We start from the raw sequence: 21,868 nt of genomic DNA on the forward strand, positions 1-21,868 counted from the left end.
GTTGTCTTCGATTTACAGAAGAGAGAACCTTTTTAAAATTTAATTTAGCATTAAAAACTCTGTCCAACACAACAGCTGCATTTCAAGGACTCAAGAGCCATAGGGGTGCACGCGATGGTGCAGATATAGAACATTTCCACGATAGCAGAAAGTTCTAGTGGACAGTGCCAGGCTGTAGATCAGAGCTCCACCTGCAAAGAGGGAGAGGAGTTTGGAATTACATTAAGAGGAGAGAGTTTGGATTCTGGATCATAAAGGCTGTAGCTGTGTGTATTTGGGCACGAGACATATCTATCGCTCAGAACCTCCGTTTTCTTATCTGTAAAATGGGTGTCTCCAGGGCCGCAGGAAGTGGAGAGGGGCAGGGCCGAAGTCCTAGATTCCGCTCTGGTGGTTGGGGTTTGGAGTCTGGGAGGACTTTGTGACCGCCTGCAGGAACGGAAAGGACCGGGGAGTGGAAAGACATCGGCCAGGCTAAGAGGCCGCCCAGGATCCCCCAGTGCGGGACCAGGGGGGCCATCTTTGGACGCTTATTCCCTGAGCACTTCCTGTGCTCTCCCCATAAACTTGTCAGGATCTCCGTCACCTCCGGACCTTTGCGTTGGCTGTTTCGTCCACCAGGAATGCCCTTTCCCCCAACTCCTACACTACCTGGTGGGCCCTCAGATAACCTTCTGACATAATCACATTGTACCCCTCCCAGGCAGAGCCCTGGCTCCAAGCCTCAGCTCCAGGGCACTGGGGAGCATCTTGTAACCAGCTCTGTCTTCTCCCTAGGCTGGGAAAGACTCTGGGAAAGCTGGGAAAGGGCAGGGTCAAGGTCAAGGTGGGACCTGAGAGCCATTGGAATCTATCCCAGGTCCAGAGATCATGTGGCCTAGTGGGTAGGAATAAGTGGACTCTGAAGCTAGATGCTTTCTGTTGGAATTACAGTTCTGCCGTTTTCTTGCATTGAGTCCTTGGCCTCAGTTTTCTCGTCTGTAAAATAGGGATGAGAACAGTGCCTCCTACCTCAGGACTCGTAAAGATGAACTTGGGTAACCTGCATCTGCCCGCTCGGCATGTGTTACTACTTTTGTTAGCAGTGATGCTGTGTTCACTGTCCCCTCCTCCCAGCTCCTCTCTGACCCATGGATCCACCTGGCTGGGCCAAGGTAAAATGTTCCTGCCACCACTGTCTCCCCGGGCTGTTGCTGCAGCTGCTTCTGGCTCCGTGCTTCTCCTCCTACCTGCGTGTGTCCCGAGACAAGCCCACATGGGTCCCCGAATTGGGGGCCCCCTCCCAGGCCACTGCAGGGCCCTCCACCCGCCCGCCTCTGCGTCTCCTGCTGTGGACGTGGCTATTCAACACCCCAGTGGCTCTGTCCCACTGCTCGGAGATGTGGCCCGGCACAGCCGACTGCCACCTGACTGTCAACCGCAGCGAGTACCCTCGGGCGGATGCGGTCTTTGTGCGTCACCGAAAGGTCAGCTCCAGGCCTAAGGCACAGCTCACGCCTTCCCTGCGGCCCCCCAGCTAGCGCTGGGTCTGGTTCAGCATGGAATCGCCCAGCAACTGCCCCAAACTGAAGGCCCTGGACGGATACTTCATCCTCACTGTGTCCTACCGCCAGGACTCAGATATCTTCATGCCGTACAGTTAGCGTGAGCCATGGCCTGGCCAGCTTGTGGACACACTGGTGAACGTCTCGGCCAAGACCAAGCTGGTGGCCTGGGTGGTGGCCAACTGGAGGGTGGACTCGGTCAGGGTGCAGTCCTATCAGAAGCTGCAGCCTCACCTCCAAATGGATGTGTATGGACGCTCCCACATGCCACTGCCCCGGGAGGTCATGACCAACAGGCTGTCCCAGTACAAGTTTTACCTGGCTTTCAAGAACTCCTTGCACCCTGACTATATCACAGAGAAGCTGTGGAGGAACGCCCTGCAGGCCTGGGCAGTGCCAGTGGTGCTGGGCCCCAGCAGGAGGAACTATGAACAGTTCCTGCCACCTGAAGACTTTCAGAGCCCCAAGGACTTGACCCATTATCTGCTGGCGCTGGTCAAGGACCACACCCTCTACCCGAGCTGCTTCCGCTGGCGGGAGACGCTGCGGCCCAGATCCTTCAGCTGGGGCTTGATGTTCTGTCAGGCCTGCTAGCGGCTGCAACAGAATCCCAACTACCGGACGGTGCCCAGTATCACGTCTTGGTTCACGTGAGCCAGCCAGCCTGGGGCCTGGGCTGCTGGGCATCTGGGGACCTTGGTGGGTGGAGCGCTCCCTTACCTGGGGCTTCCCCTGCTGGGCCCCTCTGCTGCCAGGAATGTTGCTTCCGTGGGACCTCGCTTGCTAGGAGCTTCACCTGCTGGGGGCGGGGGTGTCATCTACCAGGGGCTGTGGCTGCTGGGCACGCACCAAGACACCCCCTGGGGAACTGGCCTTGGTGCCCCGCCCACCGGTGATGGCTCTGGTGGATGGGCCTGTGAGTACTGCTGCTTTGTCAATGAACCGCCTCGGGGGTATGCAGGTTGGCAATACTGACACCATTTTCGAGATGGGAATGCTCTGAGGAAACTGGTGTGTCCTCCCTTACTCCAGATCAGCGATTCTCACTCCAGGACGATTCTGCTCCCAGGGGACGCTTGGAGTGTCTGGGGACATCTGTGGTTGTCACAACCTGGGGGTGGGCTGATAGCATCGAGTGGGAGGGGGCCAGAAATGCTGCTCAACAGCCTACAGTGCCCGGGAGACTGGGGCGCAGAGGGGGTGGGACTGGGGGCGGGGCTGTCTGGGGGTCCACGTGGGGCAGGGCTGGGACAAGGGGACGTTCTACACCTAGCGCAAGGATAGAGGAGGGGCAGGAACTGCTCCCAAAGGAGGGCAAGGGGAGAGGGTGTGACGCGGCGCGTGTGACTGTGAGAGCGGGTGTGACAGGGGACGACCACGTGGGGCTTGGAGTGAGGGTGGGCGTGGCCGCGTGTGACTGAACAGGGGGCCCCTGTGTTCTTGCAGGTGACCTTGAGGACGCCCCTCTCTGAGTGTGCCTGACCACTGAGCATGTAAGCATGTGGACCGTGGGTCTGCGTGTGATCCTAAGCCCTGTGTGGGTGGCAGTCTCTGTGCCCTGTGTGTGTGAATGTGTGTGTGTGTGTGTGTGTGTATGTGTGTGTGTGGCGCGCACTGCTGGGAACCCCAGCCTTGGGGTCTGCGGGGGCACCTCTGTTTACGTTCCAATTCTCTGGTGGGATGGGCCAGTGCCCTGTGGTTGGATCTGGGTGGGAGATGGGAAGGCCGAGGTCCCAGGAGGCTGCGTGCACGCGCGCGCACACACACACACTCACACTCACACCAAGGCAGCCAAGCTTCAGGGACCAGAGACCCGGGCTCCAAGGCCAATTTTCCTGCTGTGTGTCCTGGACTGAGCAACTTCCCTCTCTGAGGCTCAGGGTCTTCTAGGATGGGGAAACTGAGGCTCAGCTTCCCCAGCGTCTGGGAACTCTGGCTTTTCTGCATGGCTGGGCTGAGTCAGCCCAAACAGTGTAGGAATCCACCACCCCAAACCTCAGAGTCAGAAGATTGCAGGGATGGGTGGGGGCCCCAGCCAGCCAGCCTGTTCTGAAATTGCCTTCCAAGCAGGCCACCCACGGTTTGGTACCTGCCTTCCAAGCCCTGCTCTCGGAGCTCCCTGGAAGTCCTGCCTGTTAGCTGACTCCAGTGTCTCCAACTGCAGCCTGGGGGCGTGGCGGGTGCTGGGGAGCAGGGAGCTGGGGGTGTTCCTGCCTGGCTGGGTGAGACTCCCTGGGGGCAGCTTCTGAATCGAGTCCTCCAGCTTCAGGATGGGGGTTGGGTCTGGGAAGGCCAGAGCGCAGATGTGTGGGAAAAGGGGGGAGGGGGCCAGTGTAGAGACACAGCAGTAAAGGAGGGAAGGGTCTGTTCTCTGAGAGCCCCGGTCTGGGGTGGGGAGAGGGAAGAGGAGAGACGACTATGCCCTAGGGAAAGCTGTATGGGAAGGGGGAGTTGCGCCTTCGAGACCACCCCCGCTAGTCTGAGGGGAAGAAGGGGAGGGGTCCACGCCGTCTGGTCTCCCGGGTGCCAGCTCCGTGCTGGGAGCACCCACTCTCTTCCCCGCCCCTCCTCAGCCCGTGCAACCTGCCGACCCCTCCCCGCCAGCTGGGAACCCAGTTCCCCGGCGCAGTCCTGGGCTTCCAGGCATCAAGGTGACACCACAGGCAAATCTAAACACCGCACCGCACTTTTTCCATCCTCCACAGGGGCTTGTCGTAAATTCTCCCTCGGGCTCCGGCCAGAGCTTTTATGGCCCCAGGACCTAGGTCCCTGGGGACCCGGCTCTGCCGCAGCAGGCGCCGGTTTCGGGCTGGATGGGGTTGGCGCCCGCCCCAGACCTATCCCCGCAGGGAGATGGGCAGCGAGCTATATTTTTAGCTAGTGAAAGGAGATAGTGGCTCCGAGTTCACCCTGGTGAGAGCTGCCCAGGCCCGAGGAGGCCTGTTGGGTGAGGGAGACCTGGTGCACCTGGACCTCAGTCTTCTCATCTGCACTGTAGTTACACCTTCCCTCCCCAGAAGGACACCTTGCAGGGAGGCGGGGAGGGAAGGGGCACGGGGACCTGTAGAGAGGTGGGAGAGAAGGTCCCTGCCGACATCCCCCCATTCACCCCACTTTCCTTTTTGTACCCCGGAAACAAGACCCTCTTTGCATCCACTTTCCTCTTACCCCTAAGCAAATGGAATCCTTCCACCATCCTGCAGGTGGTACCCGCACCCGTCCCCCTTTTCCCAATGGAGATGGCGCCTCCTCCCCGTACGCCCTCATGCGCCTCCGAGATGTGGGCACCCCCCGAGCGCGTAATCACAGCCGGGGCTCGATTTTCCACACTTTATCTTGGTACAGTTATCGCGAGAGTCCTGAGCTCTCGACGGCATTTTCTGTGCATGGGCAGTCTGTCGCGGGGCTTGCCAGGCGGGACGGTGGGTGCTGTCGGGGCGGGGGGCGTGGCCGCCGTCTCGCCAGGCCCGGTGAGGTAGGGTCACACGCAGGCGCACTCGCGCGCCGACAGCTCGTGGACCGTGTGGTAGCGACTGTGCGTGTCCAGGAAGGACACCTCGTCCTCGTAGGCCGTCGGGCGGCAGCAGGGCTGCGCTCGCACCCGCTCTCGCCGCACTCGCCGCCGCTGGCGCAGGCGCCGCAGTCCCAGGTCGTAGACGCGCGTCGCCGCCTCGCACGCGCCTGCGCAGTAGCGGAACAGCACCGTCTCGTCCGACGCGTAGCCCAGGCCCAGCTCGCTCACGCGCACCTCGAGCTCGCGCAGCCCGCACGGCCGGGTCCCCGACCGCGCACGCGCGCGCCGCCGCCGGGGACCCGCCCGACGGCGCGGACCCGGGGACCTCCCGGCCCAGGGCGTCAGTTCGCGAAGCTCCACCGCGTCCGGGGCGCCCTGCAGCAGTGCACGGTCTGCGAGGGGATGGAGAGAATGGGGTGGGGGTCAGTGGGTGGGTGGGTGGCAAGGAGCCCCCTACCCTCGCTGTTCCCTGAGAAAAAGGACCCTTGTGGAGACTCAGAGGTGCTAGTGCTCCCTCTCCCGACCACATATCTTGCTCCAGGATTCCCGCTCATGCACCCTCTCTGGGCGGTGTCGGGGGGTGCATATCCACACCCGCACGCTGGGTCCCCAGGGCTACTGACACCCTTCTCTGGACCCTGCACCTACGATGGACTGCTCAGAACCTGGCACATACTGTACCACATTCCAGCCTGCCCCACCTTGAGCTGAGCTGACTCGAGTGTCTGTCTTCCTCTGGACGCCCCCTGCCCCCAGCACTCTCTGTGGACCCCATCCCTATGCAGAGCAGCGTGGGATTTTGCCCCTTTTCACTGAGCTGCTCTCACCTCATTGAAGAAAAGGGAGGGCTCAGCAGGGGGTGTGGTGATCCAAATCCCTGTTTCTACTCAGCCCCAGCTGCCCCCACCCCTATGCTGGGCCACCCCCATGTTACAGGTGAGGAAACTGAGCATCCAAAGGGGAAAAGACGTGCCTGAGGCAGGTGCAAGTGGCAGAGAGAGAGAAGCCCAAACAGCAGTTTTGCTTCCATCGTGTGCCCAGGTTTGGCCCAAGACCGGCCCTCTTCTCCCACAGCTGCTCGTGCCTGGAGCCATAGATCCCCAGGACCCCACAGTCTACATTTATTTCCCAAGTGGCTGCCCCTGCCGCAGTACTCCTCAGCCCCAGGAGATGAGTGCAGACGTTGCAGTGGCAGGCAGTGTTGACAGTGGGTCTGCAGGCAGGGGGCTCCCAGCCCCTGAGCAGGTGGCAGTCACACTTGCAGTTGGGAGAGGAAATCCTGAGTTTAGCCCGCACCTGCCCCCAAGGCTGGCGCACCTGGCTGCCAAAAGAAATAGCTTCCTGGGAGGTCCAAGGGGGAAGGGCTGTCTGTCACCCTGGGCGTGTGTCTGTTCCACAGGGGGTCTCAGAAAGCAGACAAGCCCAGGTTCGGAGCCTTGCTCTGCCACTGTCAGCCTTGTAGTTTCAGGCAGGTGATGGCCCTGTTCTGTGCCCCAGTTTCCTTATTTGCTCAGTGAGACTTGAAGAGTCCCCACTTTGGCTGGGACTGGGAGGGTGGAAAGGGGTGGGGGGGGGGGCACCGAGCAGCATCTTTTGAGTTCTTGATGCCCAGGGGCAGGAGCAGGGTGGCCGGCACTGCCTGCTCTGGGGTTAGGTTGAACCTGGCTCACTTCTGATGCCTAAAATTCCACCATTTAGTGTGCCCACCCCAAAGGTGTGTATCTAGAGAGTTAATTCAAGGCATTGCTGGTTGAGATACAGATGCCAGATGCCCAGCTAAATGTGAATTTCAAGTAAACAATGTATAATCTTCTAGTATATTATCTGTCCCTGCCTTCCTCCAGCAGGCCTGGCCACGTGCACAGGGTCTGGAACACAAAGAGATGAGGTCCACACCCCCCTGGCCCAAGCCTGAAATTCCACCATCAGCGCATTAGTCCCAGGGCCTAGAACATTGGGACTTCAGGGGATCGGGAGCCACTCCCTTCCCCCAGTAGGGCTGGTTCCCGGGACAGGATGCCAGGCAGGCAGGACCCAACCATGGGCTGAGATCCTCCCCGGTGCCTGAAATTCCACCACGGGTGCTTTGCCCCCCGGGCCTGGGGCACTAGCTTTGGGGGGCACCCCCCGGGTCTCTGGGACTCAGTGTCCTGGGAAGGACTTTGCCGCCTGTAGGGGGGAGCGGCAGGGGCGGAAGTGGAGCCTGCGCCTGAGGCCACCCTTGTCCATTGTGAGGACAAGAAAGAAGGATTGTGTAGGCCGGCAGGGCGGGTGCGGACGTGCACGCAACCCCTACCCACTGGGGGCCACGCCCGCGCCCCGCCCGCGCGGGTGCACATGTGGATGAGCGCGCAAGAAGTCGAGGCCCACGCACCGCCCTGGCCCCACAGAATCTGCAGAGCGCAGGCGCCAGGGGCGAGTGGGTAGCTGGGCCGTGGCAGCCACGCCCGCCGGGGGTGGGCGTTTCCATTTTTATACCTCCCAGCTTCTTCCCACGTCGTTCTCTCCCATCCTTCTCTCCTTCTGTGCCTCTCTGTTTCTGTGTCTCTCCCCATTTCTAGGACTCTTCCTATTTCTAGGGGTCTCTCTGTCTCCCTCTCCCCTTGGTCCCTGTCCACCCTGGGAGGTCACTAGGGCCTCGGGTTCGGCCTCCCTCTCCCTCCACCCCCGCGCTGCGCTGCAGTGGCCGCCCAGGCCGAACGCCCAGGTCTAATCTCCATCTGGTCCCCTGGCCCCTCAGGGCTAGAGCCTAATTCCTTGTGACAGCTGAGCCGAGAGACCCCAGTTCCCAGCGGCCATCCCCTCCGACGCCCCTGCCAGGCCGTTGTGGGGATTTGCGCCCTCCCTCCACCCCATCTAAAATAAGCCTCTGTGGCCCTGCTCCACTGCGTGAAATTCCACCATTGTGGCCGCTGCGACGTTGGGGGTATCTGACCCAAGACAGGGGGGAGGGCTTACACTGGGCCAGGCGGGCGATTCGAGCGTCCAGGGTGCGAGGCGGCCGGCGCAGCGGGGCAAGCGCGGGTCCGAGGCGGTGGCTGAGGAGCAGGCCTTCCCAACACATCCAGATGGAGAGCACGGAGCTGCAGAGCACCGAGGCCAAGGCCACCGCCTTCCAGCGCTGCATCCTCAGCCTGCGTGCACGGGATGGTCAGCCACACGGCCTCCGTCTGTCTGTCAGGCAACAAATGAACGTGCACGGGGTGCTGGACCAGGCACCGGAGATACAGTGGGGCCCCTGATTTTGAACCACTCCTGCTTAATGATCAATCATAACATAGAAGTGATTCATTCAAGGAACCACTGAACAAGGTTGTGAAGAACGCTGCCAAGGACGGGGTGGGCACTGTGCCAGGGGTAACCTGGGAACCACCCCCATCTGGGGGTCCCAGAGTGCTTTCCTGAGGATTGAGGAAAGTTGAGACCTGAACAAAGGTAGGAGTTGGCCAGGCAGAAGAGAACGGCACCTTAGGCTTAGGCAGGGAAAACAGCCAGTGCAAAGGTCCTGGGCGGTGACCCCAGATGGCCAATCCAGCCGGGAGGCTGGGGTGGCTGGAGCCCAGTGAATTTGGGGACGGAGGTGAGGACATCCCCAGCAGGGGGCACCGTGGGACCATGGCGGCGAGGAGAGGTGGTGCTTCGAATACAGTCCGGGAGGCCAGAGCCCTGGGGTTGAGACATGTTGATGTCCTGGGAGTGACTTCCTGACCTTCTCTGAGCCTAGGTTTCCCCTCCAGACAAACTAATGCCCAGAAGTGGGCAGCAAAGGACTACAGCTGCCCTCGACCCACCTCCAGGCCTTTGCACAAGCGGGTTCTTCCATCCAGAACATTCTCTTCTCCACTGCTTCCCACTCCCATTAAATTTTCAGTCTTAGCTTGCACGGCAGCTCCCTCAGGAAGCCTTCCCTGACTGCTCCAACCCCCCAGCCCCAGGCCGGCGCAGGGGCACTCTCTGGGCCCCCACAATGCCCTAAGCGTCCCCCATTAGGGCACCGATTACTCAGTGTTGTGGCTGCCTAGTCGCGTCGTTCTCGCAGTAGATGTTTAATAACCCAGGCGCACCTCCACACCTCCACCCTATCCGAGAAGCTCCCCGCCACTGAGCGGCCTCCAGCCCGCGTTTACATTTCCCTGCCCGGCTGCCTGGTGTCGGCCCTCGCGGGGCCTGGCGGCCAGCCCGGTGTAAACATTTACACGGAGAGCTGAAAGCCCGGCTGGACGGCGGTCAGCGCCTGGGCTTGGCCGCGGGATGCGGGGCGCCCCCACGCGCGTGTTTCGGGCCGCGCAGCTGGCCAGAGCTGAGCTGAGCAGTTATTTGCGTTCTATTTGCATCTCGTTTGCATGTGATTTGCATGTGGTGGCGCGCGGGGGTGGGGTGGAGCGTGGTTAAGAGCAGTAAGGCTGGAACCGTTTCTCCCCCGCCCCATGGATGCAGCGGCACTGGAGCTATGGCAGACAGTAACAAAGGACACCTATTAAGCGCCTGCTGTGTACCAGACCAGCTGCTGAGACCACGAAGGAGGCATTATAACCTCCATTTTACAGCTGGGGAAACTGAGGCACAAAACAGAGGGGCTCGGCCAAGGGCACAGCTAGGAAAGGATCTGGGATTCACACCCTGGTTCTTTGACACAACACACACCACATGGGGGGGAGCAAATGCTGTGGAGTTATTCCCAGGACCTTATACTATTGGTGGTATTTGATACGCCATTATTAATACTGTTGGGGGTGGTGATGGACAGTGAGCTCCCCGACATGGGAGCATGTAAACAAACCCTGGCCCAGCCTGGAGATCTGAGGACACAGCACAAGTGCAGAGGCCCTGGGACAGGGCCATGCCTGGCTTGTTGAAGGAACCATCAAGGCAGCCCCGTGTGGCTGGAGCAGAGTGAGCGCGGGAGGAGGTGAGGGCAGGGAGGGGATGGGGACAGGTCATGCACGGCCTGTGGGCTGCGGGGAGGAGATTTCATTCTCAAGGTTGTGCAGCAAGCTGAGGTCAGCCCTTGCATTTGTCAGGTGCCCAAACCCACTGCCTTTACTCTTAACGAGCCCCTACTTTATGCCAGATCCCAATCTACAAACTTAATGCGTATTATTAAGTCATTTCAACCTCACGAGTCCTTGTCCCCGTTTTACAGATGGGGAAACTGAGACCCGGAGTGGTGAAGTGACTTGCCCAGGGTCACAGAGCTGAGATTAGAACTCTAGTGGCCTCACCCAACCTGGGAAGGGGAGACAGGCAGGGAAACCCACCCAGGCTCAAGACCTCAGGTGGGCAACGCCCTCTCTGGACTCTGCACCCTGCTTGTCCTCACACCCAAGTCTTGGAGTGGCGTGCCTCGGTTTCCCTGTTAGACTGGAACAAGACCTCTGCACAGCGCCGGCCTAAAACAGGGGGCTGAGAGGGTAGATGGGTCTCCAGCCCTGAGATGGCCCGGCCACGGGAGCCCTTGGAGCCGCAGACCCCCCAGAGCTTTGATGGGGGGCAGGAAAGCAGGGGGCCGCTGTTGGAGGGGGCCCGGCAGACATAGCTGATAAGCGTCTGTTAACAATGGGCCTTTCTGTATGGGGGTCACCCAACTGGTTTGTCTCTGGCACAGACCTGACAGGGAGCAGGTGTGGTGGAGGGCACAGGGAGGGGACCAGGTGTGCACGATGTGTGTGCTTGTGTCAAGGGGAGGCGGGCACTCACACGGCACACTTGGGGGCTCACCCTCACACCCAGCGTTCCCATGCTTACATACGCTCTGACCCACTCACACACACACCCTCTCACATGTGCCCAAACACTGTTGCACACACATCCTCAGACACTACCCCGCTCACATATTCCGACAGGCTCTTGCACACTCAGATGCCATCCCGCTTACACACTCAGTGTTCGCACACACCCTCAAACACTCACACACCTGAACACCACCACACTCACATGCTAGTGTGTTTCACTTTCACACGTGGGCATTTTATGCACAAACATGATCACCCTCGATCAAGTGCTACCACTCACACTAGCATTTGCACACGTGCACACACACCCTCTGACTTGCACTCAGGAGCTCCCCCAATCACACCCCTTACACTCTCTCGTGCCCGTGGAAGCTCCTGCACACCCTCGATACTCACACTGACACACTCAAGCACCTTCACACTCAGAGATACATTGTCTCTTGCACACTGACACAGAGAATGGGCACACCACACACATGCCTCCTCCAAGCCCTCCTGTGAGCACTTGAACTTGAACTTGTACGTGCACGGGCGTGCCCATCATCACCTGCATCCCGCATTCCAGCCACGTGCACACACACCCGGGGGGCACACACATGAACACACTGCCAGTGCTGGCGGGCCCTCGGCTGCAAAGATTCTGGGGGGAGAGTGAGAGGCACAGACACAGGCTGCAAGTGTGAAGAAGGGAAGTGGGCGGGGGCAGAGTGACCCAGGGGAAAGGGCTACTGGTACCCGGCCCAGCCCCACACCTGCTGGCATTTCAGGTGCCACCCATCTGCCCAGACAGGGCCTGGCCCAGGGTCCCCTCCCAACCCAACAATGTCCAGACCCTGGAGAATCCTCACTGCCCAGGGAAGGGGGCACCTCCCTTCCTGGGGGCCAGGCCCGTCTGAAGTGCAGCAAGAGGGATCTGGGATAGACTTCCACTTCTACCTGGAGGCCACAGAGTGCCCACGGCTGGGGCAGGGAAGGAGGAGAAACTGAGGCTCAGGGGAGATGAGTAGCCCACAGACACAGCCAGGTGGAAACCTCCAGTTATTCAGAGAGCAGAGAAGTAGGGTGAGGGTGTGTGGGTGTTTCTGGCAGCTTCCTTGATGGTACCAGGAAACACTGCTTATTATCTTGATGTCCCGGCTAAGTTCCAGGGCTCCACCTTTCCATCGAGCTTCCCAGGGAACACCTGCCAGGCATGCCTGTCCATGGGGTCAACAGCCTTTGTCCTGCAGAGCTCCTGACCTCAGGAAGGAAACTACTTCATGCTTGTTCCCAGGAAGAGGAAGGAGGGGAGGGGAACCCTCCTTCCATCCACTCATCTCTCTAGTCTGGGGAGGCCTGGAATCAGGGCCTGGCTCCATCAGGCAAACTCCTACTCATCCTTCAAAGCCCCAGCTCTTAGAGCCCCTCCTCCAGGAAGCCATTCCTGCTCCCCATCTTGCCCCCTCCCAGCCTCAGTTCCCTCCCTCTTGCCCAGTTCTGCCAAAATAGTGTCTGGGTCCACATCTGTCTTTGCTGGACGGTGGAGGTGCTTCTGGAGGGGCACCCTGGACTGGGTCCTCTGAAGGCAAGGGCGGGCTTTGGTAATTCCATCCACCGTTGCCAGGTGGAGCTGTGGTGCCTCCTTCCACGAGCACCGTTCTTCCTCTGCACTTCACTCCCAGACATGTCTCTGGTCCTCCTATACCTCTGTTTCCCCAACTTCAGAAAGGGCCTGAGGCGGGCTGCCCAGAACTGTGGGAATGACCGGGTGGCTTGTGGGGCTGTCATCACTGCCCACGGGCAGAGCGAGCCAGGCTGGGAAGCCACATGGGCAGCTGTGGGGGCGGCCTGCACATGTGGGCCAGCCCTGAGGAAGGATACTTCCGAATGCTGTGGCACCTGGGGTGCAGACAGCTGAATCCGCACCCCCATCTGCCTCTTCCTGGCTGGATAACGTGGGAGCAAGCTCCTCCCCCTCTTGGAGCCTCAGTTCCCCATCTGTACAAGGGGCTGCACAGGACACCTTGCTCATCTGGAGGGCCGTTTCATTCAGCGAAGTCCTGCAGGCCTGGCCGATGTCCTGCAGCAGCTAGGCCCCGAGCATCAGACACGTGCTTGCACGCCCTTAATTCCGTTTCCTCCATCAGTGTTACAGGTCTGGGGCTGGCAGCTGGGCCCATTCCCAGGGCAGCCCTGTTCATCTCCTTTCCCCCAGCTGGCCCCAGGGGGTTCCCTAGGGTTCCATTAATGGGGAAACTGAGGCCCCATGAGGGGCGGGACTTGCGCCTCTCTCAAGACAAGATTCAATGGTTCTGCAAAACAAGAAACAAATTCCACAGCCCACAGAAATGTGCCCCCTCCCTTGTAGGGCCCAGGGCCCAGCCCCACCCCATGGTGGGAACCGGGAGGCCGGGGCAGGCGCAAGCTGGCGACGCACATCTGGGGGTAAACCAGGAACATCTGGCTAGCACAGCTGGTTCCGATGTCACATCTGCGGGGGTCGGAGGCCAGCCTGTGGGGCGGCCTCATGGGAGGGTGCAGGCACAGACACCCCCAGCAGAACCTTCCAGGCCTGCCCAAAGGTGGGAGCCCAGCATCTCCTTTTCTTCCCCCAGTCCAGGAGCTGCCTGCTGCCCAATCGCTAGAACCATTGCTGGCTCCCTGCTACTCTGAGAATCAACTCGCGGGTCCTGAGCTTGCCTTAAGGGGATCTGGGTCTATCTTTGCCAAAGTGAGTCTGAGGGGTGGACATACAGAGAGGGTGATTTCTGGGGAAGACTGTGTTGGCTGCTTTGTGTTAATAATAGTAGTAAAAAAAATTAGCTAATACTAACACTAGCAAACAACACCATTGGTGCTGTTCTGAGCACTTTACATGTAGTGCCTCATAGAAAGGTGTGGACCATTTTATCACCATTTTGTAGACAGAAAAACTGAGGTCCAAAAGACTGAAGTGACTTCCTCAGGGTCCAACAGAGCGTAAATGGCCAAGCTGGGTTTTGAACTCAGGTGGTTGGGCAAACTCCTACTCATCCCTCAAAGCCCCAGCCTCAATGCCCCCTCTTCCACATTCTTGACCACTGTACCATATGGCCTCCCTAATAACAACAACAAGACCAAGAATAATAACACTAACACCTGGCAGTGTTGGCTATTCCATTTATTTAGTGCCAAGCACTCTGCTAAGTGCTTTCCACATGTTTGATTATCCCCGCAGTCCCTGGAAAAGATGTTATTATTATTATTATTAGCCCCATTTACCACACAGGGAAACTGAGGCTTGGAGAGGTAGAGTGACTCACTCAAGGTCACACAGAAATTAAGTGGCTGAGCTGCGGTTGAACCTGGGTCTGACTCTAAACTTGTTCTCTCAGTGTCTCCACAACCCCAGTAATGAGGGTGATGCTGGGGGGAAAGGGAGAAGCAGGGTCTTGCTGCTTGGGAGGCCAGTAGGGCTGAGATCCAAGGAAGTAAAAGGTTTTCTCAAAGACACACAGCAGAGCAGAACTAGCAAGTAAACAGATGGCCCACATGGCAGAAAGCCCAGTGTGCCAGGCTGGGTTCTGCTCCCAACATATTCACCCAACACTTATTGAGTGCCTACTGTGTGCTGCACTAGTCAGGGAACTCAGGATGACCAAGGCCAACCTGGGCCCCCATCTTCGCCAAGCTCACCATCCAATCAGGGAGATGGATAATAAAAAAAAAAGAAAGAAGGTAATTTAGGGAATTCCCTGGTGGCCCACTGGTTAGGACTCAGCGCTTCCACTGCTGGGGCCCCAGGTTCGATCCCTGGTTGGGGAACCTAAGATCCCGCAAGCCACGCAGCCAAAGAAAGAAAGAAAGAAAAGAAACAAGGTAATTTAGAGGTTGACAGTGCAACAGCCCCCAAATAAAACAAGGTGAAGCGATAGTGACTGGTGCTGCTTTTAAGCTGAGTGGTCAAGGAGGGCTTCCCAGAGGAGGCAGCATTTGTGCTGAGCCCACATGAAGATCTAGGAAGAGTGTTCTAGGTGGAGGGAACCACACGAGCAAAGGCTCAGAGGCAGGATGATGGCTTTTCAAGGGGACCGGTGTGACCAGAGCAAACGGCCAGGGGACAGCACAGGGAGATGAGAAAAGATAAGGGGGTGTCCTGTGCCCCGCAGGGTCAGCCCTCCATTCCCCACCAGTGCCTGGAGCCCTCTTCCTGTACCGGCCGCTACTCGGGCGTGTTCTTGGGAAGGCTGGGCCGGGGAGCCATGCGCGCGTGCGTGCGTGCGTGTGCGTGCGTGTTGTGTGCGTGTGCGTGCGTGTGTGTGCGTGCGTGCGTGCGTGCGTGTGTGTGTGTTGGGGCCACTAGCTTTTCAGACCCGCCGTTTCTGGCCCGGCCCTCTGCAGCTGGCCCGTAAAATTCCCACCTCAACCATACCAGGCGGGTCTGGCTTAGCCCGGCTGGTCTGGGACCGGCCTCGCAGGCATCTGGGGCGGGCAGGGGGCCCTCCCTGGGGGTCAATAACAGGATCAGCCTAATGAGGCCTGGCACGGCTAAGCAGCTGGCATGGGGCCCGGTGGGTGGTGTGAGGGACGTGGGTCCTCCGGGAGTGGCCAGGAGGACACCACACAAAGCTGACCATCTGACAGAAAGGGAAACCGAGGCACAGACCCCAATGCAACTCAAACCCTCACACTGGTTTCCTAGGAACCAGGGGACCTAAGTCACCTCTTCCATGTCCCCAAGTTCAAATTCTGCCTTGGGTCCCTGACACACTGAGCTCTTTCAGCACGGCCCCTCTCTGGGCCTCGGTTTCCTCAACTGGGATGTGAGATCCACCTGCTGGATTTCTTCCAGGACCAGCCAAAGCCTGAGTTCACTTGGATTTGAAGGGAAGATCTTTCCGCTCCTGAACACCCACGCCGAAGTGTCCCAGGCCCCATTCAGGCTTACTTTGCGGCTGTTACCTCTCCTGAAAGTCCAGGAGGCTGGCTGGCTGGTTTGAAAGCCTCCTGTCCACCCCCTAACCTGCAGCCCTGCCCTGCCAAGTGCAGCAGGCACCGGGCCTGTCTTGTTCTCTGCTTCGTCCTACTACACAGCTTGGCACACAGTAGCTTAGGGCTTGGGAATTAATTACATTGAGCATAAGGAAAGATCCCTCCAGCTCGCTCAGCCTCAGTTTTCTCAGCTGCGAAATAGAACCAGCCTCCCATGGCGCCTGCTCAGTTGATGCTCACAGGGCAGAGGGAAGACCCTATCTCCCCTCGAGGGCCCCAGACCCCTCTGCCCCACCTTGGGGGACCAGGAAAATTGCATCTGCAGAGGAATCCCACAGCCTCTCAGCAAAGACAGCTGGGCCCAGGGATGCCAGATGCATTAAAGACCCGTTCCTCTCTCTGTGTTTCCAGCCCCCATCTCTAGGAATCCGTCCTTGAAGGCCCCAGTACAGTTCTCCCTCTGTCAACCTTTCAGAAAAGTCTCTCCCTCCCATGGTCACCCCAGGCACCCTGGATTTTCCAAAATCATCCATGCTATTTCCTGCCTCCAGATCTTTGCATATGCAGTTCCCACCACGTGGAATGCCCTTGCCTTTCCCATTTAGAGAACTCCTACTCATCCTTCATAGCCCCAGCTGCAATGCCCCTCCTCCAGGAAGTCTCCCCTGACCCTCCTACCCTGAGGTAGTGCCTTTGCTCCCCACTCTGGGCTCCACCCTGGATTCAAGTCTGGAAGGACAAGGCCCAGGAGCCTGACACCAAACAGAGTCACGCACATCATCGCTGTCCAACAAACATTGGTGGAAACAATGTCTTGATTGTGTCCTTGTGCCTGGCTGCAGACTGTTTGGTTCCCTCTCCTGTTCCAGGCTCTTGAAAGCTATATCCTCTTCTCACCCCCCTGAAAACTAAGGCCTATAACCTGAGGGACAAGCAGTGATGGTGGAATTTCAGACACTGTGCCCAGCTGCAGGGGGGCATGTTTTGTTTTCTTCCCTGCACCCCTGGAACTAGCTCTTTGCAGGTCGCTGGGAGTGGCTGCAGAACCCCGAACCTCAGCAGTCCTAGAATGAAGGGTGTGGGGAGGGGTGTCCAAAGGGCCCAAGGCAAGGGGCTGGGGGGTGGGGAGAAGCTGGCAAAGCTGGGAGTCTCCCCCCACTGACATCCGCCTAGACCAGTCACGCCCCATTGGGGCTTCCTCAGCCCGGGGCTCTTAAAGACAAAGAGTGTCATGGAACAGACAGAAAAGGATGCAGGGCTGGGGGCGGGGCATAAAGGAGTGAGGAAAGTCAGGGGTCTGGCCTTCCATGCCCCCCACCTAGGCCCCTGGTCCTGCTCCCCAAATCTGGGCTGGTGGCCCAGCCTTGCAGGTAACCACAGGCCCGCTGAGCCAGGCCAGTGGCCCCATGCTATATGGATGCTAGTACTTCTTGGGGAGGGGACCATGGTGACTTCCACCCCTAGGAGAGGCCACTTCTCTCTCCAGTCCCAGCCCACATCTGCCCACTGTCTGCAGCCCCCTCGGCCTAAAGACTGCGAACTGACAAACCGCACCTTCTGGGAGAATTCTGAGACCATCCTGAGCAAGATGCCTTTTGTAAAAAGCGAGGAAGGAAGACAGCCTCCTCTCCTTCAAATCCGGTCTTTGCCGTTAAGCCCCCCCCCCCCGCCCCCCGCAAAGGGTTTCGCGCCCTCTTGTGGCTAAACAAGCGGCTCCAGGAGCTGAGAGAGCTAGGCCCTTACCGGAGGACACCGTGTCCCCGGCGGCAGCGGCGGCGGCGCGCAGGGAACGCGGCTGGAACGCGCCGCTGACAGATGTTTACTTCTGCGTGCAGCTGGGCCGCGACGGCAGCCCTCCGCCCAGGGTCTGCGGGATCCGGATGCCCCCCGCGGCCCCTTGTAGACCACAAGGCATAAGGGGTGTCTGGGTCTCGCCCTCCTAGAGGCTGGGGAGGGGATTCCGGCTGCCCCCGCTTCCACCCCTCTCCAGACGCTCCCAAGGGCGTCCGAGAAGGCAGAAGCGCTCCCGCCTCGTCGGACAGGGAACCCCCCCTCTCCTGACCAGACCCTGGCTTGGAGAGAAGCTTAAGATCGCCCTCCCGCTCCCCGCGCCCCTGCCACGCGCGGACCTGTCGCCCCTTGACCATACCCTCATACACACGCTGGTTCTTGGCTAGAGGCGGGAAACTACCGATCTACCCGGAGTCCCTGGAAGCCCTCCCAATCTCTGTCCCTGGGGCCGGTCCTCCCCCCGCGCCGGTACCGCGCGGGCCCGCCGTCTGCCCTTGCTTACCTGCTCCGGGCGCCCGATTAGCCGTCAGTGGCAGCCGCGCCTGCCGCCCGCGTCGGCCCCAGCCCCTGCCCCTGCCGCCGCGACCGCCATCCGGGCCGCCTGGGCCCGCGGCGCCCGGGGGGCCCCGGGCCGGAGGGGGCGGCCGCGGGGCGGCCGCGGCGCGAGCCGGCCCATGGGGTTCCCCCGGGCTCGCTCAGCCGCGGGCTGCGGCCATCCCCGCCCGGTGGAGGCTGGGGCTGAGGGGGTGCCCTGGACGGCCGGCGGCTCGGAGGGCGCGGGGTGCAGGGGCGCACGGACGGCGCGGGCGGCTTCGGCGCGCGGCGCGGGGCTCCGGGGCGGCGGCGCGAGGGGCCCGGGCGCTCGGAGCGGCTCCACGGCGCTCTGTCCCGCCGCCTCCGCCGCTCCCGCCGCGGACAGCTCGGCCGGCGCGGGGACGGGGGCGGGGCCAGGGGCGGGGCCAGGGGCGGTGGCTCGGATTTCCCGGGACAGGGAGACGCCCCCGCCCCGTCCCCCCCGACCGAGGGTGCCTGAAGAGCGCAGGTGGCAAGGGTGCGAGGCCACAGCACACCCCTAGACAGCGTTGTCCCCCGGCCCCAGAGACCCCGGCGGCGATCCTTTAGAAAAGCCAGGACCCCAGAATGCCCCCCTCCGAGGGCCCCTTCCCAGAGGTAAGAGCCACAGCGCCCCTGACACCAGTCCCTCGACCTTCAGCGTCCCCCCACTCCATTGAGAACCTGGTCTTACTGCCAGACCCCTCCCCCACGTCCTGCCCGGTCCCCTTCCGGAAACAAGTGCCAAAGAAGTCCCCTCACCAAGGAATCCCCTCGGGGGAATCCCCAGGACAGAGTCCCTCCAGATTAAAAGTTTCCCATCCCCGCTCCAAGAACCCCGACAGCGCATCTTCCGTAAATCCGGGACCTCTCAAGACCCCTCCTCAGATCCCCCTTCGCGGAATTAAGAGCCACAACACTCCCCTGGCCGGCGGTAATCATGGCCCACAATTTCCCCGCACCCCACTGAGTACTCTGGGGCCCCTAGTCCCTCCCCAGGTCCTCTTTCAAGAAAGCAAAAGAAGGCCCCTTCCTAAGAAAGTCATTCCAGAGAACTGAGACGCAAAGTTTTCCCCTAAAACAGCAAGTGATACCCTAAGACTGACGACGACGCCCGCTGTCCACAGCGCCCCTCATCAAGTGGCACTTCTCCCTAGTCTGGCGTCCGAGCCAGATCCTGCGGGGGGATACCTTTCCCACCCCCGGCACCCGACGGCGCTCTCCCGAGCACCAAGGCCCAGGGCTGCCCCCGACCCGTCAGCGAGCCCAAACCCACCCCGCCCCCTCCCCGACGGCTCCGCGTTCCCAATGCGCCTCCTAGCGGCCCCCCAAGCTGACTCAGGGGCGGGACTGTGGTGGGGTGGGCGGGGCTGGACCCTCCACGGCCCCGCCCCGCCCCGGCCTAGTTACTGAGAAACACCCACCGCGCAGCCCGGCCCTCGGCCCGCAGCACTTAGGCTCCTGCCCGCAGTGTCCCCGCCGCCGCCCGCGTTCCTGGGGCCGGGAGCTCTGGCTCTCACTCCCGCCGCCTGATTTCTTGGGGCCTCCTCACTCTGACTCAGGCCGTCTGCATTCCTCTGATCCCAGCAGCCTGGGGGTTTGTAAGGGCATTAGGTCTTCCTAAGACCCCCACCCCCACCCCAAAACACACACACACCCGCCAGCGGCCTGTGCAACTTGCATTACTACGCAGTGTACGTGGTGACAGGGGACACTCAGGCAGCATCACCCGCTGTGAGCGGGCTTATGCGGGCGTGGGTCGCGCTGGATGCGCGAGCAGGTTGTAGCCCGATTATGAGTTTGTGGGTGGGTGAGTGGGGGCATGAGGGTGAACGTGTGTCAAAGCGGCAGCGCGCCCGTCACGGTCCAGGATGGAAAGAACAGGGGTCTGTGCTCGCCTCTCCGTGCCTCGTTTTCCCCATCTGTAACAGGGGGTATTAGCAGTAGATCCTACTAGGGCTGCAGTAAGGATCAGATGAGTTTAGTACGAGTAACCATGCCCGCTGGAGGTGAGCAATGCCCAAGCGTCTGTCACTACTGGTGCCGCTAAGGACTCGCTGTCAGCGACACGTACACCCTGGCCTGAAGGGAAGGCTGAGGCACTTCACGTTCACGCACAGACCCCCAAGGTGGCCGTTCACGCACAGACCCCCAAACCTTGTTCTAGGCAGGGTCACACCCAGCACCATCCTCGTTCTCACACATACCCGGACACCCTTCTGAGAACAGCGCCATCCCTACACACACACACACACACACACACACACACACACACACACACACACACCCCTCCTTGTAGAGACACAGACACACGCTTAGCAGCCCACTGGCCCTCAGAGCAGCTCCAGGGGCGACTCCAGGGGACAGGGTAGGATTGCTCCTGCACACGTGTACACTCGGCGGATCGTTACACACACACACGCTTTTCACACAAAACCCTCTGACACTCACGCTCAACCCCGAGTGCCGGGTGCCCACCCCACAGCCATGCATGCACAGGAATCGAGGAGACCCTGCTGCTGTGCACACTTGGGCGCACATGCACATGCTGGGCTGGTCCGGGAAGCACAGCCCCCCTGTATACACGTAGCCAGACCAGGAGCCCACCCCCACCCCGGCCAGCCACCATTAAGCTGTCACCAGCTGCCCCTTGGCCGCCTCTGCTTGCTCACCCTTCCCCGGCTGGGCTGGGGGCCATGGGAGAGGGGGCGTGCAGACACATGGGGTGCAGGACACACACATGTGCCCACCATGTGGATGCTCGTAAAACGGTTGCCCTGGTAACAGCGACTTGAAAGACTCGGTTCTTCCTCCGGGGTGGGCAGGGGCAGGGGCGTAGGGGCGGGGCCCGGGGGGGCGAGTAGGACCCATGGCCGCCTTCCACCATGGGGAGACCCGGTCACACTCCGGCCTGGGAGGAGACCCCTCCACACTCAGGGACACACACATTGACCCAGTCACACACGGAGAAGGCTCCCCATCACACTCAGGCCCCCGGAGACCCTGCCTGGCTCGGGGCCGGCCCCACGTGATCACACCAGACACAGGTGTGACGCCCTCGCACACCAGTGTGTCACCTCATACAACCGAGCACCCTGGCTACTCTCTGTCGCCAACCACAGGCTTTGTCACCCCCTGGACAGGTGGTGACAGACGGACACCCTGTCACACTGGCTGACTCACATGGTAGCGGGAACTGGGGCACACACGGGCATGCCCACCTTTGGCCCCCACTCCCGTCAAGGAGCCGTCTGGGCCCAGCTGCCTGGGAGGCGGAGGGGATTCAGGGGCTGGTTCCATTTGCAGGAAACACGGGTATTTACAATGCTTTATTTTTAAACCTTCCTTGTTCCAGACTGGGGCTGCTGTGGGGCAGGGTGGGTGGAACTCAGCCTTGAACCTCCCACGCTGAAAGTGCAGCCCATGGCCAGGGACTGTGGTCTCCCCAATGCACGGATGGTGGGGAAGAAGCTCAGCGAAGAGCAGGGGGCACCCAAGGGCCAGTGGCCCCTGGGGCTGATTTGAGCTTGCTGGCCCCAAGGTCAAGGCTGGGGCAGGGGTGGGACAGTGCAGGGGCAGCCAGAACCCAGGCCCCGCCACTTGCCCGCCCCCACCCTGGTGTTTGCCGGGAAATTAGTTCCACTCCTTCACTGCCTCCTCACCCGCCCCCCCAGGTAGCTCCAGGCAATGCCTCTCCTTCCTCAGCGTACTTGGAGCCCACGTGGCATGAAAACCGAGGATCAGAGAGGTTAAGACACTGGCCCAAGGTCGCACAGTAAGGCGGA

General features: G+C 60.5%; 2 protein-coding genes across 3 annotated transcripts; one reads left to right on the forward strand and one right to left on the reverse strand.

The window, feature by feature from the left end:
* Positions 1-774: 774 nt before the first annotated feature.
* Positions 775-2,138, forward strand: LOC307184530 (3-galactosyl-N-acetylglucosaminide 4-alpha-L-fucosyltransferase FUT3-like; the record flags this gene model as incomplete). Its single annotated transcript, XM_079918082.1, is given in 3 exon segments — positions 775-1,517; positions 1,521-1,640; positions 1,644-2,138. Coding segments are annotated over 3 exon segments (1,002 nt in total). The 5' UTR covers positions 775-1,130.
* Positions 2,139-4,759: 2,621 nt separating this feature from the next.
* On the reverse strand, positions 4,760-21,429 carry NRTN (neurturin). 2 transcript variants are annotated; one of them, XM_079918253.1, is made up of 3 exons: positions 21,305-21,429; positions 8,017-8,232; positions 4,760-5,450 (listed from the first exon to the last, which is right to left on the reverse strand). In XM_079918253.1, the coding sequence occupies exons 2-3, from the start codon at positions 8,183-8,185 to the stop codon at positions 5,026-5,028; spliced, it is 594 nt and encodes a 197-aa protein (XP_079774379.1). In that variant the 5' UTR covers positions 8,186-8,232; positions 21,305-21,429; the 3' UTR covers positions 4,760-5,025. The 2 variants fall into 2 exon arrangements, with proteins under 2 accessions (XP_079774379.1, XP_079774378.1); XM_079918252.1 differs by lacking the exon at positions 21,305-21,429 and adding an exon at positions 18,034-18,494.
* Positions 21,430-21,868: the final 439 nt, after the last annotated feature.

The sequence above is a fragment of the Stenella coeruleoalba genome, assembly GCF_951394435.1.
Source record: "Stenella coeruleoalba genome assembly, chromosome: 3".
NCBI classification, from domain to species: domain Eukaryota; kingdom Metazoa; phylum Chordata; class Mammalia; order Artiodactyla; family Delphinidae; genus Stenella; species Stenella coeruleoalba.

What these genes read in the sequence shown, in the direction of transcription:
- NRTN (XM_079918253.1), bottom strand. Translation starts at nt 8,185, where the DNA reads ATGCAGCGCTGGAAGGCGGTGGCCTTGGCCTCGGTGCTCTGCAGCTCC. An exon ending in AATCGCCCGCCTGGCCCAGT is followed by an intron (nt 5,451 to 8,016) that starts GTAAGCCCTCCC and finishes ATCCCCTCGCAG; the next exon opens with ACCGTGCACTGCTGCAGGGC.